At 39.4% G+C, this 16,817-nt stretch overlaps 1 protein-coding gene across 1 annotated transcript in view; it reads right to left on the bottom strand.

The window, feature by feature from the left end:
• FAM180A (family with sequence similarity 180 member A) overlaps positions 1–15,748 on the bottom strand; it is an 84,027-nt gene extending 68,279 nt beyond the window's left edge. Inside the window, exon 1 of the mRNA XM_065681540.1 lies at positions 15,665–15,748. Within this exon, the coding sequence (XP_065537612.1) occupies positions 15,665–15,725 (61 nt within the window). The 5' untranslated portion in view covers positions 15,726–15,748. The remainder of the gene's footprint in view (positions 1–15,664) is intronic.
• Positions 15,749–16,817: the final 1,069 nt, after the last annotated feature.

Here is a 16,817-nt window from a genome sequence, read left to right as displayed (position 1 = left end):
AAGGGTGAAAACCATGAGTGTATTTTCACACCAGAGTGATAGCTTATTGTTATGTACAATGCCTTGCCCTTGAAAAGAGTAGTCAGTATATACTACGTAAGTTAATGCATATCTCAGTCATATATCTGTCCAGTTATCCTGCTATGAGGCAGACAAAATCAGAGACTGCTGGAGTAAGCAGCTGCAGAGAAATCCATAGACAGGCACATGCATGCAGCAATACCCTCTGCTGTAGCCTGTACTGTGCTGCTCTGGGTTGTTTTGCTGGAAGGCAGCTTGAGTGGATTCTTGCAGAATTTATCTTGTGAGATAGTGGGAGGCCTTTGCATGTCAAACTGTTTAAAGGAGTTCAAAACTCTATGATTTTTTTCATCTTTTCCCCTTATCACTTCAAGTTTGTAGCAGGACCCAGTGTCCAGGAAGATGCATATCAAAAGAGTGGGATAGCAAAAAGGCAGGGGAAACCTATCTAATGGGTGTTGGTGGAGGGCAATCTGGAGGGAGACAGCTTCCTGATGGAGTTTACCTTTAAAGAGATTGAAAGTGTTTGATTAGGGGGCTGGATGACTGGATCAATATGGTAAAGTTGGCAAGCAGGCACATGAGATATAAAAGAAGAGCAGCTCAAGATGCATCCTGGGCATTGGAGAGCAGGAAGGTGTGGAGCTCCAGAAGACTTCCAACTTGCCTGTGCCTTTACTCACTCTTGTCTCCACACTGAAAGTTCCCAACTTCCCAGAAGCAAAATGCTTATGTGGGGCCAATGGGAATAGAAACAGCTGTGGGGAGCCAGATTCAATGATGATGGACCTGCAGGGGAAGGAATCTGAGACTGAAACCGGGATGAGAGAACATTTGCACTCATGGAGGTGCAGGTTTCTGGGCCTGGGCCCACAGGGGATTGGAGGAAGCAGCTGAGAAAGATGGGGTATTGTGGTCCAGAGTGTTAAGCAGAAGAAGATAGGAGAGAGTCCTAGTGACTCTGAGAACCACAGCCATCTTTGTTAAGACACAGTAGTTCCAGTCACTGTCCTGAGCCAATTGCAAGCCAGCACCATGCGACCCAGGGCTGCTGGTCAGTCACCAGTTGTGACAGCAGCACTTGACTTTAAAGCCATGCATGGGTACCAGCACCTATTTCTTAAGAAGACCTTGGGATTTTTGTTTATCTCACTCTCAGGAGGCTGCAACCTGTCCCTGTTGCTTTTGTCCATTTAAGGGCCAGAGACAGAGAAAGAAGGCACATTTCCCAGCTATCATCTTCTCTGAGTAACTGGGTATATATAAGCTTTGCTTTCTAGTAGTGTTACATTAACATTTGAGAATGCCAAGTGTAAGCAATCTGACCTTCTAAGGGAAGCAATATTTTTTTATTGTGGTTACTGGTGTCTCTCAGTCTTCGTTAAAGAGCACAGCAGTGTTTTTAACTAAAGATAAGTATTGCTGCTGGGGACTAAGAGATTATCAGATCTTGTGAGCAGCTTAAAAGCTTTTACTCAAATTCCATAGAATAAAACAAAAGAGAAAAAAATCCGTGCAATAGGCATCCACTCCAGGTGTTAGGCATGCAGAGGGTAAAGGTAAGGCTACAACAGAGTATCCAGTAGTGAATTGATTGCTGTTATGTTGATAAATTGGGATTTCTCCATAAGAAAACTTCATCATTACCCTATGGGGCATTACTCTGTTATATGGTGACCTTTGAAACCATGTGAGTACACCTGTACTCATGTCTAACAAAACAGTGGGAGAGGAGCATTAACTACTTTGATGTATGTTTCTCTTAAGCCAGAGCGCAGACAGAGCTCATAAGAACCTTTAGTTGCTTCAAGCTAGGCACAGTGGAGGTTTGTTCCTTCCAAAGTTGTAGATGCTGGCTTGTTCTTTTTTTTTTTCCCTAACAGAAACAAGTGTTGTTCATTGTTACTGGTACAAAAGCTCATCTTGGAGCCCTGGCAGCTTTTGCAGTGTTATTACAATTTTTTATGTAACTGTTGAACTGTCATAGCTACGCAGGAACAGTGAAGTTTATAAAGCACAGAGTTCTCTGGCATATGGGCTGTTTTGACCTCTTTTACATAGTGTAATGGAGTTTTTCTGGGATTAGGCAGAATGATCTAAAACATTACCAGGCTGGAGTCTGAGACTGTGTGAAGGATTACAGAAAGACTCCCACTTCAGAGTAATAGAAGGTAGATTAGTAGCAAGGGCAAGTCGTAACACGGGCGACTTTGCAGTGAATTGGATTAGAGGCATTTGCAGGCCTAATTTGTGAAGGAGAAGGGAACTTCATGTTGACAGGCTAAGGAGCTCAGATGGGATCACTTCTTACACTACTACAGCTACTCCTGAAATGACTGTGTTATCACACTCCACCACATACCCTACTCAGACAAAAAAGTAACTGTAAATTACACAGCAGTTCTACCACTGGATGCCTTGTGCTCCTCGCGTGATATGATACTGCTGGGAACACACCTGTATGGGCCTTTTTGTACCATTGACTTTGCCCAACCCAGGGGCTTCTGCTCTTGGAAGGGAGTTTAAAAGAAGATTAAGAAATTAAAGTAAGTATCAGCAAATCCTTAGAAATACTGGCAGGTGACTGTCATCTTTAAGACATAAAATGTGTCTTGTCAGGCTTTTTGAAGCACTCAAATATGAACATTCTCATTTTTAAAAAGTAAAGGAAGAACTTTTCATTTAGAACTGAATGTGTGGGCTGGTACCCAAAAGCCAAGAAATAAATCACACTACTATTCCTGTAGTTTTCCTCAGACCCAGGAAATACAAAATCTAAGCTGTGTTTAAAATGTTAAACAAATTTTCATATAGAAATATAAGGTAAGACATTTAAACAACTTTTTAATTATTGAAGGAATATATCTTTGCCTGAGAAAGAGTTTCTTGGAAAGTATTTTTACCTGCTCTGGAAGCCCAAATATTGAACCTTTTTTATCATAATCAGTGGTGTTTATCATGATTTTAAGGTGGTGAATAATCACCTTAAGTTCTGTGTGATCCAGTTCTTGTGCCTGTTTCTCATATCAGTCTTACACCTGCAGAGTGATGGAAACATGACTTTGTGCAGTTACTGTCTCTGAAGTAATCCCTTTTTACCCTGTGCTATAAAATTCAAATCACAGCTTTTCTGATGTGCACAACCTCACTCAAAATAAGAGATCTCTGCAATCACAAAAGTGTAAAGAAATCTGGTCATGATGGTTAAGCAGAGAAACCAAGCTTCCAACTTCAGTTTTGTGGCTCATCTTCATTTCCCAAAGCCATTCTAAATACAGAAAAAGGTGTCCAGCTACCACCATGCTGAAAAAAGAAGCCCTTAAGCCTCTAAGTCAAAGAAGCTATAAACTAATGCAAGCAGCCTTGCGACTTCTCTTCCAGCCTAGCCTAGCCCAACACATTAATTGTTGGGTTTTCTAATACTGCAGAATTTTGACTATGCTGGGACAACAGCATAGAAAGACACAAGTTGTAAAACCAAAGCAGTGTGTAGTAATGGGATACAACTTCATTTTTTGTAATAATGTTGAGTGATGGAATTATAGCAGGCACAAAGAGTTTCTTGCAAGTGTTTATTTTTGACAAGTCAAGTGTTTTCATGAAGACAAATTGTGTCAAGCAGCATGTTCATCCCACATAGTTGTCTATTCCCTGAGGATATGAGGGCTGGCCTTGATCTCCAAATGAGGTCAGGGGAAAATTTCCATCTCTGTTCACTATGCTGCTGCTTGAAAAAGAGGCTTACAGAATATGAGGTATGACAGAGAGTTCCCCAAAACTGAGGCCTGTGTGGCTTTCACCTGGGTGAGCAACGGCCAGATGTGGAGGTCTGAAGACTCCCTTGTGTGCAGCCTGGGTTTTCTGGTTAGGGCTGCTGGAGCCAATTCACTAGATAGCCATCAATCACCCTGAAAGCTGGGGGAACTCACAGGGTGAAATCAAAGATTGCCACAACAGACTCAGAGCTTTCAGCAGTAACATCAGATTGCCAAGGACATACCTCTGGATGACATATCTAGGGTTATTTTAGCAAATGAGTGTTTATAATGCAATGGAGATGTTCACAAAAATACACAGCAGCCTCAACTAAAATGGAGTGCCTTGTGTATAGCATTATGCATAAGATAGGTACTATTTCAATTGTATTCCGTATAGCTGCATAAGACATGATGCAAACTATCATATATTGTTTATAAAATAGCTTAAACTCCATAATCAATGAGAAACACTTTCTACTGCTATTCTAACATAATTTGCATCATAATAGAGCAGTGAAATCAGGAAAGTGACCAAGCTGTACTATTGCTGAACAATCCAGCGATAACAGCTCTTCATTGAGTTTGATTTTATGTGCAGTGAAATGGTATAATTGGGACATAGAACCTATCAAATAAACCTGTGTTTAGAGAAAACAAGCTTAATGCATTTTCATCAAATTCACAGGAAGCAATAGCCTGCTCTTAAAACTTGCCTTACAAAAGGTAGACACCAGCTAAATGTATCTATTGTCTGTGCAATGAAGCTGTCCAATACATTCTTTGGGATGATAAATTAGCACTCCTCAGTGCAAATCATAACACATTCTTCTGTGCAATAATATACCAACAGCTGAACTGAAAAATGGCTTAGGCACTAAAATATTTGCCCTTCCCAGCCTCATCTCTTGTTCTGGAAATCAGATTTTCTGCTTGATTTTCCTGGCAGGTTGCAGGCAGAAAGCTTTCCTACTCTTTTTTATTCAGGTTTTTTGTTTCTTTCTTTTTGCTTTTCCTTCCTCTTTCTTCAGAAACTCCAGGCCTGTTTGGGCAGAAGGAGGGAAGCAGCATCATAAGACATTTCTTAGCAAGGAGAGGCCACACGCTGGAATTTGGGTTGAATGGGTGCATGCAGAAGTTGCTCCTTTGTGTGGGGGCTCGTTTGTTTCCTTTCTTTCTCATAGCCAGACTGTTTTAATCTTTCAAGGGTAATGATGTGTGCAAACAATGATTTTGTTGTTTATTGAAGCAGTTAAACCATAATTACAAGGAAAGTGTAAAGGAAATGGCTTTTTCATATGCTTCTTGATATCATTTCTATGCTAGTAATACTTAGACTGGTATGCCTGAGAAAAGACATGTATTTATATAAGGGGGGGGGAAATCCCCATTCTAGCAGGGCAGGAAAGGTGGCTGAGAAGAGTGAGGAAAGAAAAATACCTGTCTCAGTCTAGAAGGGTGGGAATAGGGAAGACAAAACAAATTGCAGGCCTCACTGATTGCTTCCCTGGATAACTGACATGAGAAGAGTTGGCTACAGCTCAGTTCATAGGACCATTTTATAGTTTGACTGCAAGCCAAGAAAGCCTGTTGGGTTTCTGTACTCCATTTGGTTTGCTGCTACAAAGAATACAGCAGCCAGCAAACATCTAGCAACTGTTCACTTTCTTTTTTGCAGCAGCAGTCAGCTGTTTTATGGCTGCACCAACAGATGGGGGATTTGGGGCACGAATGTGGAGAGATAGTGGGACTATGGAATAATACTTTCACTGCTTTGCCACATGAGGGTATTTGGAAGCATATGTGGGACATGATCTGGTTATTCTGATGTCTCTGATAATTTAATTTATACAACGCCTGCTGGTGTGAAGAGTGGAATTCATTTTGCTTAGGTCTAGCTGCCTGACAGGCAGTTATTGTGGACTCTTTTTATAGTTGATGGAAAAAAAAATTTACATTTTTAATGGGCAAATAGTCTCGATCTGCTTAAATGTCCCCTTGAGTTTAAGTGAATTAGTCAGTGTCTTTTTCTCTCTCGACCTCACAGAAATGTTACATAAAAATCCCAGACGTAAGGGTCTATTCTGTAAACAAATGAAATCCCACAAAAGATGTCTGGACCTCACAGAAACATGATGCATCAGTAAGGACTGCTCCTGCAGCTATTGATACCCTTGTCTCCATTGATCCTAGGTGGAAAAGTTACAGTAGTACTTGTCAGGAAGACTGTTCTTCCTGACTGTTGTCACGAAGATCCTGGCAACAACAGCTACCAAAACAAGTTGGAGTTTAATGGGCAATGCTTTCTAATCGCTGGGATAAAAAAAACCCTGTCTTGGCTTCCTAAGCTTCTCTATCTATTTATTTATTTGCCTGCAACAAACCTTTATTTAGATTTGCTGTCACCATGATGTCAGAATCTCAATATTCTTGTTCACAAAGCTACAGATTCATTTAAAAGAGAAAACAAACCAGCTAAAAGTCAGAATATAGCTTAAAGTCCTGATTTAGTTTGCTTTTATGTCTTTTGGGGGCAGAGATCAGGGGGAGAGCAGCTGTGCTGGAGTCACATACAGCTCCCATGGAAAAATACCATTTATCCAGGTTACCACTTTAAAAAGTAAAATCCTATACTGATGTCTTAATTTCTGTCTTTCAGGGGCTTTTTAATTCCTCTTAAATGCAAATATATTTCAAAGCCCTCTCCTTTCCCTAGTTCCTTCCCTAATGCCAGGCACCCAAGAGAAGGGTAATGAGATATCTTTATGATTTGAGAGTGAATTTCTTATGAATAGAGGATGACATTGGAATACCAGATTTTATATCCTGTTTTAATGATTATTTTTTTTTCTTTCCCAGAGGCAGACTAATTCCAGTTAGAAGCTTATAAAATTTTGCAAACCATGTGTTACAAGTTTTCTTCCACCACCAGCAGGTCAGCAGAGCTTTAGCTCACTAACATATACATATTAGTGTACACGGCTCTTCTCAAATCATCACACCACACATGACCAGATCAATTTCTATATTACTTCATGTGTAAAAATGCATGTTTCATTTTGGCTTGAAAAAGTGCCTAAGAAAAATACGTTGCATAATGTCCAGAATGTAATTTCACTCTGTATGCAACTGCAAAGTATTTTCCCCTTGCCCTGAGGTGCAGGGGAGGATCTGCACAAGTGTAGCGAACTGTTTGTTTCTACTTCAGTGTTTCAATTGCTGGGTTTTGTCCACCTCACAAATGATGCCAGTGGGGCCACCTGTGTTTGATCATCAAAGGGAATACATGACCTTATCTGCATCATACACTTTACTGGAAGTGTAGACATCCTCATCAGGCTGGAAGGGATAAATTTAGGAGGCCCACCCTTTTCCCGATGTCAAGGAAAGAAAGGCCAGTGTCAGCAATTGTTGATCAAGTTCAGCAAAGTGAGGAAAGGAGATTAGCAAGACTGAGCTTTGTCACCTCTTGCTTTCTGGTTCAAGTCTTCAGTGAATGAAAAATGATCTATGCCTTATTGGAATTCATGTCTGTCAGAAGGTATTTCAAAGGGACAGTAACCTCTGCCTGGCTTAGGCTGAGGTAAGTGTTGAAAATACACCTCTCCTAACAGCCAGTTCAGCAAAGACAAAAGAACATTGATGAGATCGGAAGTTTATTGATCTAGAGAAAGTCAAGGAGAAACTTCCACTTCTCTACTACCTTCCGTGAATACCACATGAAAATGGTACAGAGAAAGCTTTCACTGAGGATGTCTAGAAGTCCAGGCTTTGCTTTATTTAATTTTATTTTGCCATTACAAATGACAGAGCCCTGATTATTTCATTCAGGAAAGTGCCACACGTACATTTTTTGAAGTGTGTGAAAAGTCAAACAGGTCCCTAAAAGAAATAAAGACGCAAAAAAAAAAAAAAAAAACCCACAACCAAATATGAGCAATATCAAGCCTGTAAAAGCTCGTTTCTCATCATCAGTGGTATAACAGTAAATCTCAGAACATTTCTAGGGCAAATATGATATATAGGAAGAGTGGGAATGGAAGCCAGCCTATCTGAGATACTCTACATGGTACTCAAGGGATTGCACAGTAAATTGCACAGCACAAGAGACTGTTTCTGTTATGTGACTGTACATTGCTTTTGTTAGGCACTGGCTGATTGCAGAATCAGTTCATGACCCTAGAAAAAGAGGCGCATTAGAAAAAAGAGGCAGTATTCTGCTGTTCTTGAAAAAGACCTCATTTTCTGTCTGTAGGTTCTAGAAATGTGAACAACCAAAGAAGAAGAGAAACTTGAGAAAGACAACCTCTCAGTTCAAGCTACTGTTATAACCTGTTAGTTGTTTGTACATTTTTAATTACAGCAACTGCAAAGTACCAAACCTCAGAGAATAAACTCTAAAGTATTTCTTAAGGACCTCTTAACCTGAATTAGAAGTAGTGCTGCAATATCTCACAAGCCATTTGATATATGTTCATGTGAATACTACATGAAAAATGTAAGAAATGGGCATTTCAGTGACCTGAGCTAGACTCTTCTTTACAAACAAGCCTGTAGCTCTGGTGACACCATAGTGAGTATTTCAATGTACCCGCCGTATCTCTAATCTTTGAAGAGTTGCTGATGCACTTCCCTCTCATTAGGAGAGAATAAAAGCAGGCACGTTCTGTAGTGCAGAAGAGGCAGTGGTGAAGGAAGGAAAAATATCAAGTGCTATTCACATTCACGAGCAACTGATTCCCATAAAAGCCACCTGAACAGCATGTGCTGGAGCTATTGTTGTTGTCTTGTTTTTGATTTTAGGCTGGAGCATTTCCTTGTGCTCCTTGTAATATGCAAACAGAGCAGAGGTAGGAGCATCTGTCTGCTTCTGCTGACAGTCAAAGCCCGCTTCACCCACTCTATGGACAAGTGGCATGACCCAAAGAGGACTAATAGAACAATCTCTAAGCAGTTTTGAAACTAGGTTCTGACAAAAGATTCTGGTAACTAAAACTCCAGAGAAATAACTCCTTTTGCTTTACTACTTTCTTTCTCCTCTTTCCCTACCTCTCACTGTACTGCTGCACCTTATATCAGTTTCTCTTTTCTGTGCGTATTTTATTTCAAATGCTCACAGATACATAACTCCCCTAACCAGCTATTTATTATTTGCCATGTCCAAATAGCTGAATCTACCCATTATTAAAAAACAGCTATGGAACAGGAGAGAACATTACCATGAGTAAACATCTCCACAGGCTTTAATTTTTTTGTTTGTTTGTTGTTTTGGGGTGGTTTTATGTGTAGTAGCACAAAAAAAGAAGAATGTCACACTGCATTGTAGAAATCTTTGCCTCTGGAAGCTTCAGGAAGTCAAAAGTATATGCAGATTAGAGAAATGATGAGACAAGTTCACAGAAGACAAGTACACAGGAACATCAGACTTCACGAGATGTCAAAAAGACTTCCCTTCAGAAAACAAGAGAGAAAGCAGTCCTTATCCTGAACGGCTCTCTACACTCGTGTAGAGATGTGCAAGAAGAATATGTAAAACTTCGCTAGGTTGCTATTACATTACCTTAGAATTTCCTGTTTGAATTAGACATACTATATTTAAATCTAACCCAAATATTCAAACAGTATCTTTGAGAGTAATGTAAAAATTACTAGTGTGACAATGCTTGCCCTTTACTGCAGTTTTGTAATTCTTTGTAGTCCATTGCTCCCCAATGACCTATTTATCTGCTTTGAGCTAAGAACATGTACAAGATGTGGCATGGTGGTGGCCTGATGGGAATGCTGATCTTGGAGAGCAGAGCTTTTTTTTTAACTTTGAGCTAACAAGAGTATTTGTATCTGCCTGTCTCCATGACTCATGCAGTGATTGTAAATTATTCCCCTCCGGGAGCCAGAGGCTACCAGCTCATCCGTTTTACTGCATGCAGTAACTCATTTGTACTCTCTGGAAAGCTTTCTTACACAAATAGCTCTGTTGAGAAAGGTCCCATTGCAGGATTCTACATTGGTTTCAATGAGATATTTAATATTTAAAGTTCATTATTTGCTAAAGCACCTAGTAAAATAAGATTTAAAGAAAGAAAGCCTGTCTTCATCATCATTTTGTATTGACTCTACTCCTCCACTGGTCCTCATGCCTCCAGAGATACCACCTCAGCAATGTTGTCAGTATACTTCCCTGATTTCTTTAGTGGGTTGTATGGACTCTCCTACACAGAGCTCCATGTGCAGTTAGTAGAATGTCAAAGAGTGAAGGAAGAAGAGCAGACAGACTCCAAAATTCAATCATTTCCTTGATTAAATATTCTAGCAAATGACTGGTTTCAGTGTCTGTTTCTGTAAAGCAGAAAAGGAATCAGTATAGAAGGTTGTGGTTGTTTCCAGTGGTTCACCAACATCAGCAGGAAATATGAGCACATTAAGCAATGAACCCCGCTATTCTCCTGACATTCTGGTAGCAGACATTTTGAGCAAACCCAGAACAAATACAGAGGGAAGTTTTTGATGCTAAAGTCTTCCTGTTCTTGAAAGTAGGCCCATTTGGACTGGGAGTTATACCTGCACTTTTAGAAAACCTTTGATATTTTCTCCTGGAGTGAACTGCTAGGAGATACTTTGACCAATTCAAACTCTATATCCTCTGATTTAACCTACTTTGATAAAGCCTTTCTAGCATACAGAGTTGTAAGAGTGTAGAAATGGACAAGTCTTTATCTGTGAAGCAGTCAGGTAGGGGTCATTTTGACTACCTTAGCTCTCCAAAACCTAAATGACCTGGTCTCAATCACAAGTGACTATCTGCAGGGGGGGAAAAGTAACTCTCCTAGAGCATGCTTAATTCTGTGACATCAGCCCAGACAGATAAGGTGCATCGCTTCCCAGATTCATGCCTGGTCCTCTGTGCACTATTGACAGCCCTAGATTGACCGGGTGGGTAAACAGCAAGGGTAAAGAGAAATTAGCCTCTCTCCAAGCAGTGGACACAAGCTGATCCTAAGTGACTACAAAAGAAAACATTTGCATTGATAGATTTCATGCACCTGCAATTATTTTCCTGGCAGTTCTTTAGGTTTCTAATTCTTTTCTGCAGTGGTAAGAAACTTTTAGCCTGCTGCTTAGAAGTTTGGTATATATGAAAAATGAACAGGATGTAAATCAGCACAGGATACAGTTCTTCCAGATGAACAGCCCTATGTAAATGAAAAGAATTAATATAATCTTTACTAAGACAGATTATTTATGTTGTAAACTATCTTGGACCCTACAATTTTATTTTAAACACAAAATATCACTCACTTTTAAAGTGAAATTTCATTTGATTCCACTTCTTTCAGTAAATAGTTCCATTTGAAAGAATCACATGAAGAAACTTCTAGTTTGAGCCCAGCCAGCTGTAGATTCCTTGTCATGCAAAGCTTTACGCAATGGTAGAATCTAATTCTCCATTACTGCCACACTTGTACTTACTTTGTCTTCCAATACAAATTTTAAAGTAAACGACAAGCAACTTGTTGGAATGACACAAACAATACAAATGATCCTTAAGTGAGATTTTCTTTATCAGCTGCTAACAGCATCTACCCATTCTTCATTTCAGAAATTATGTTGGTAAAACATTTCTGGTGCTTAAGATGCCATTAGTACACCAGTCCAACATGTATAGGGAATACAAAAATCAGTCAAATTTAAAATAGAAGAAAAAAGAATAACACCCTGCAAAAACCCAACTTATTTACCATTTTAACTATTTACAGGTTTTCTTTTTTCTCACAGACTGTGGAGTTTTTAAACAGGAAATTAGCAGATTTTCTTGGACCTTCTGGCAACTCCCTCAGAGTGATTTCAAAACACAAATTAAATCCCTGAACAATTCTGTGTTATCAGCCAGATAAATAAGTAGTACAGCAGGATGCAAGGCCTGCAGATGTGTTCCTTCAATTTTGTGTCTCTCTTCCACAGAACGAATGCATTGCAGAATTATTGCTATAGGTGTCCCACACAACACTTTGCCTTCCCAGCTCGTTCGCCTGTTGAGGAGCTGTCAAGGGCTCCCACTCCACAGTGCAGCCCAGGCTCAGCCTATTGCTGGGGGAAGGGTTACACTGGTTTTGTCAGTGTGAAAGTAGTGTCAGCCTCTGCAACTAGCCTGTCAGAAGCAACATTCACCTCCTCACTGTTGACTTGTTACATGCCCACATAGCAGTGCTTCAGACATACAGAACAGCACGAAGTACCTTGACTGTTCATAGCATGGGTGATGAGCACAGCAGCCTCTTTCCTTGGGATGATGTGCAGGCATGGAAAATTAGGGCAGTAAAGGACCTCAGTCCAAATAACTAGTTTATCCATCTGCCCTAAGGTGGGTTCAACTGCACTACTGCAATATTGACAGATGTTTATCTAAGTCTAATGTATTATTAAAAACTACTGGCAATGGGCACACCACAACAACCAGACAAATTCTTCCTATGTTTTGCTATACTTTTAGCAAAGCTTAGTTTCAGTTATTTACTGATAAATGTAGGTGTTTTTTTATTTTTAAGTTTTTTTTTTCCAAAAATATCTCAGTCATTGTCTAAATTAAAAAAAAAAAAAAAGTTTTGAGAGAAAAGAAGAATTATAAAGCATCTGGTATGTCAAGCAGGAGATTAACACAGGTACCCAGTACCCTCAGTAGTAGAATACAACAAGAAACATGTTCTTCAAATCCCTACCTTGAGGAATGTTTCTGAAAGCAGCCCATACAACCCACAGCACAGATGTACCACTTATTAATTGTGTGTCTTTCTGGGGCACTTGTAGGAAGGGCATTGAAGAGTTATGTCTTTGTTGCTTCCTAACTGGTTTCTAGATAGCTTCTACCTGGAGATAGAAATTAGCCAACCCCTGCCCTACTGCCTTGAAGGGGAGGACGCATTAGCTCATGGATAAAGGATTTTTCTGAGTAGACAGAACTGGGAAGAAGATTAAGGTGGTGCTTGGGCTAACCACATAATGAAGGCATGTTTAGTGCAGTCTCTGACATTACTGTACTTCATCACATCCTTTGAAATGAATAGCTGGATAACTGACTACTGACAGCACCTGACTTAGGTTAGAGGTAGTAATGAAATAGTTCCTATGCTGTTTTCAGGATTGGGTAAAACAAGAGACTGCCTGTCTGTTAAGTACAAGAAAAGGGCTCCAAGGTACAGAAAAAAAGGCTGAAATCTAAGAGAAACTGGTTAATATTAATCACTTTTCTACTTCATGTAGCCTCTGAATAAGCATTTAAGATCCAAATTTCAGAGGCACATTAAAAAAGAAAAATTAAGCAGGTAATCTAATTGGAAGCACTTGGAAAAGATCCTGAACTATCTCTTATAACAATTTCACGAAGAGAAATCTTAATTAAAAATCAGGTCACTATATTAAATATCTATCTATCTATTATATGTTAGATATTTTAGGTCAGGAAAAAAACAGTAATATATTTCTAAAGATTAGCTTTGCAGTAGAATAAACATAAGTTTGGCTTACAAGTTGAGAATTAACTGCACAGAATAAAACATAATGAATTTAAAATAAATGTACAATTAAATGTACTCTTACACCAGGAAATCACTTTCAGCTTAAATAGTAATAATGCCAGATCTGATTGCATTTATAGTTATATTCCTTGTCCAGGATTGGCAGTTCTTCCACTTTTATAGCAAGATAAATGACAGTGAAGCCTTTCATTTATTCTCCAGTTTTGGGAATCGGGTAAACAGGGAAACATAAAACTTTTCCTCAAAATAATAATATAATTCTTATATTAGTAGTTGAGAAGCAATGGTTGAAAACATGATCAAAGTGCATTTCAAGACACAGAAAATAAAGGAAATGAAGAAGCCTCAACATGTTGTTATAAAGAAAAAGTAAAGATACAGTGGGCCTGCCTCATGCCTGGTATGGTTGAGACAGAGCAAACAACCCACTGTGGATCTGCATACTGGCTTCTATTTCAGAACCAGCTGATCACCAGCTGATTACTTCACATGCTCAGACTCTCCCACCAGCACTATCTTCCCTAGGTCTTGACTTCCTTCCCCAGGCAGGAGATATCTCCTGGCTTGGGAAAGCCAGGCTGCAAGTCAGGCTGGTTCCTGCTGTGCAGCTGCTTGCAGTTGTCAGTCTGCAGTCTTACCAGCCAAGGTTCCTAGGCATCCCTAACATTTACTTGTATAGTTCTCCCCAATTTCCAAGGTCTTCCTTCCTTCAGCTGGGATGTTCAAACACTCAATTAGCTGCCACCTGTAACTCCCCCTCTCCCTTCACAGTTTTGTTTGGTTTCTTTTTCCTACCACAATGACTGTTTATTTAATGTTTTTGATTGGACATACTGCTAAGCTACAAAAGAACCTGAGATTTTCAGAAGCATCTACTGGCACTAAAAATGTCCATGAATTTCCTGTAATGGAGACATTCTTAATTAAAATACCAGAAAGTATTGCCGCAACTTAACAAATCACTACTGGATGACTTGGAAGAAACTGAGAAACAGCGAAAAACTACCCAGATCAAATGATATTTATTCAAGAGTTTAAAGCAGGTCAGCTATGGAACTGCCATGATGTGTAATCTGTAGCTTAGCACTGACAAAGTGCTCAGGAGAGTGAAAGGTGGTAGTATGGCCCCAGCCTTTAACAACAGCTCCCTGCCTCTGGTGGAAATCACAGACAAAATTCCTCACCAAAGAGATTGAATATTAAATATATGTATCACAGTACTTTTGTTCAGGGAAGTCACTCACCACATGGAGAGAATTGTTGCTCAAGTGGTAAATTTGTCTTCTGAAAAAGGTGGCAACAGTACTTCTTATCAAAAGCACTCAGTCCTCTCAGTTCAGAAGGAAAGATTCCCTTAAGGACTGATAATTGCTTAAAAAGTAGGAAAGAGAGCACTGAACTATGTACAGTCAGTTTTCACAATGGAAAAGCAGTTGTCATGATCCTCCTAAATTCAGTGCAGGATATGTATTCATCAACGTATAAATAACTAACATGAAAAAAGGCTAAAAAACTGACCTGCCAACAGTTTCTGGATACTGAAGACTAGTGCAGCATACAGCTCTGGCTACAGTGAACTGCTGCAGAAATATTGCATGATGTTGAATGACCAAGCAATAAAATGGCCAATGAAATTCAAGGAAAACAAACAAACCAAACCAAACAAAAACCAAACACCACGACCTTGCATAGACTTGTTGATAAATTGTAAATTAGTTATTTCCATTCAGGAAAGAGCTCTTCCACCTACTGTAAATGCTTCTCTGGGAAAAAACAGATGATTTTTCTAGTAGGTGTGAAGTAGGGAACAATAGATGGCTTAGCCAAACAAATGTCTTGCTGCTGACACAACTGGGAGGCCTCACTCCTTCCTTCCTAGTTCTTTCCTTCATTCCTCCTTGTATCCAGCCTTCCCTGCTATTTCCTCCCATATCCACTGTTCCCAAGTGCATGACCCCTCCATCTGGTTCTGTGACCTGACTGATCGTAAGGCAAACTAGCTCAACTCACCAAAGACAAAAGCACTTATTTTTCTTATTATCTTAGTGACTCTTCTGCAATTTTGGAGAATTGGCTTACCCTGTATCTGGATGAGTGCCGGAAATGCACAGGCAAGCTGAGGTTTATGAATCCAGGAGCTCAGGGCACAGAAGCTGAAAGAAAGACCAGCCTTTCCCTCTTGGCAGCGAGCTGTTATCTTGGATCAAGCAGTATTATGAAACCATAAGCTGGTGCTCATTTCTAAGCATCTGCTACTGGCCCTGGATAGCAAATTACCTAAATTAATCTTTATTCTGATGCTGCACTGACATTCTTATATTCAATGAATCAGACTTTGAAAGCAATATGGATAGTTACCTTCAAGCAGCATAGATAATTCTGTGAACAGTGTCCCAGAACTTGAGTAGTCTTCTCCCATTAAGTAATCATTAAGATAATAGATCTTCCAGCTCTTCTCCCTGTTTAACAAATTATGAAGAAATTTAACTACAGAAGTCTATAATGAACTTTATCTATATGCATAGATATTTTCGGATCTCAGAGTTCTCCTTGCTTTAAAGTGACATACATCCATCTTTATTGATTTTTTTCAAGCACAGAAATAAACACGTTGCTATAGCCCCAGCAAAAATGTCACAGCCGAACTCATTCTGACACTTTTGAAATAAAATGATTTCATCATTATTGTGAAGTCCCATTTGTTGCAAAACTTGTCAAAGAATAAAATGCTTTAGGGATTAATTTCATGCTCCAAGTCATACATTTATAAAGCTACCACAAAATGGCATCCAAGGAGTACTCAGAAATTAATCCATTTTAACTTCTGAAATTTTACAGCCTGAAAACAGATGACTCCATCTGCAGACAGTCCTGATCTGGGCTTGATCGGGGGTAATTTGATTGGTCAAATCCAAAAGTGGAAATATGGTGACTAGTCAGTCAAAAAGCTCCTCAACTTGGGAAGAAGAGCAAAAGAATGTATCATTACCAGATGTTACCTTTTCAGGACATAAAATCACAGCAAAAAAAAAAAAATATTCACAAACACGAATGTTTAAACTGAAGAAAGCCCAAGAAATAATGAGTCTCTGCTCAAACAGTAGTGTTTCTAGGCTTAAACCATCCTGCGCTGCTGTTATTATGATAGATGGTAAAACTGATGGGGTCCAACACAGAGGGCAGCTAACAAAGCCCAAGAAATGTGAACATATACAACACTGAGATTTTTGATTGCTTATTCTCTAAAGAAAAACGAAATATTTAGTGGATGTGCTAGCTCATCTGTTGCTAATCAAGGCATCTTAAAATCAATCAAATTTGGCCCACAATACAAATATTTGCTTTGGTAACTTTGTGCTAATATGTGACTTTTGTACTATTCTTTTGCTTTGGAATTGCTATAACCATACTGATCAAAATATCGAGAAGCTGTATGTATATGCTTCCTGATGTAATGTAGCATAGCACTGGCCAAAAACATTTTAAGTTAGGTTGCGTCACACTTCCAGCA

The sequence above is a fragment of the Lathamus discolor genome, chromosome 1 (assembly GCF_037157495.1).
Source record: "Lathamus discolor isolate bLatDis1 chromosome 1, bLatDis1.hap1, whole genome shotgun sequence".
Taxonomy (NCBI): domain Eukaryota; kingdom Metazoa; phylum Chordata; class Aves; order Psittaciformes; family Psittacidae; genus Lathamus; species Lathamus discolor.
The sequence above is the reverse complement of the archived record's forward strand: the minus strand, read 5'-3'. Positions and strand labels throughout refer to the sequence as shown.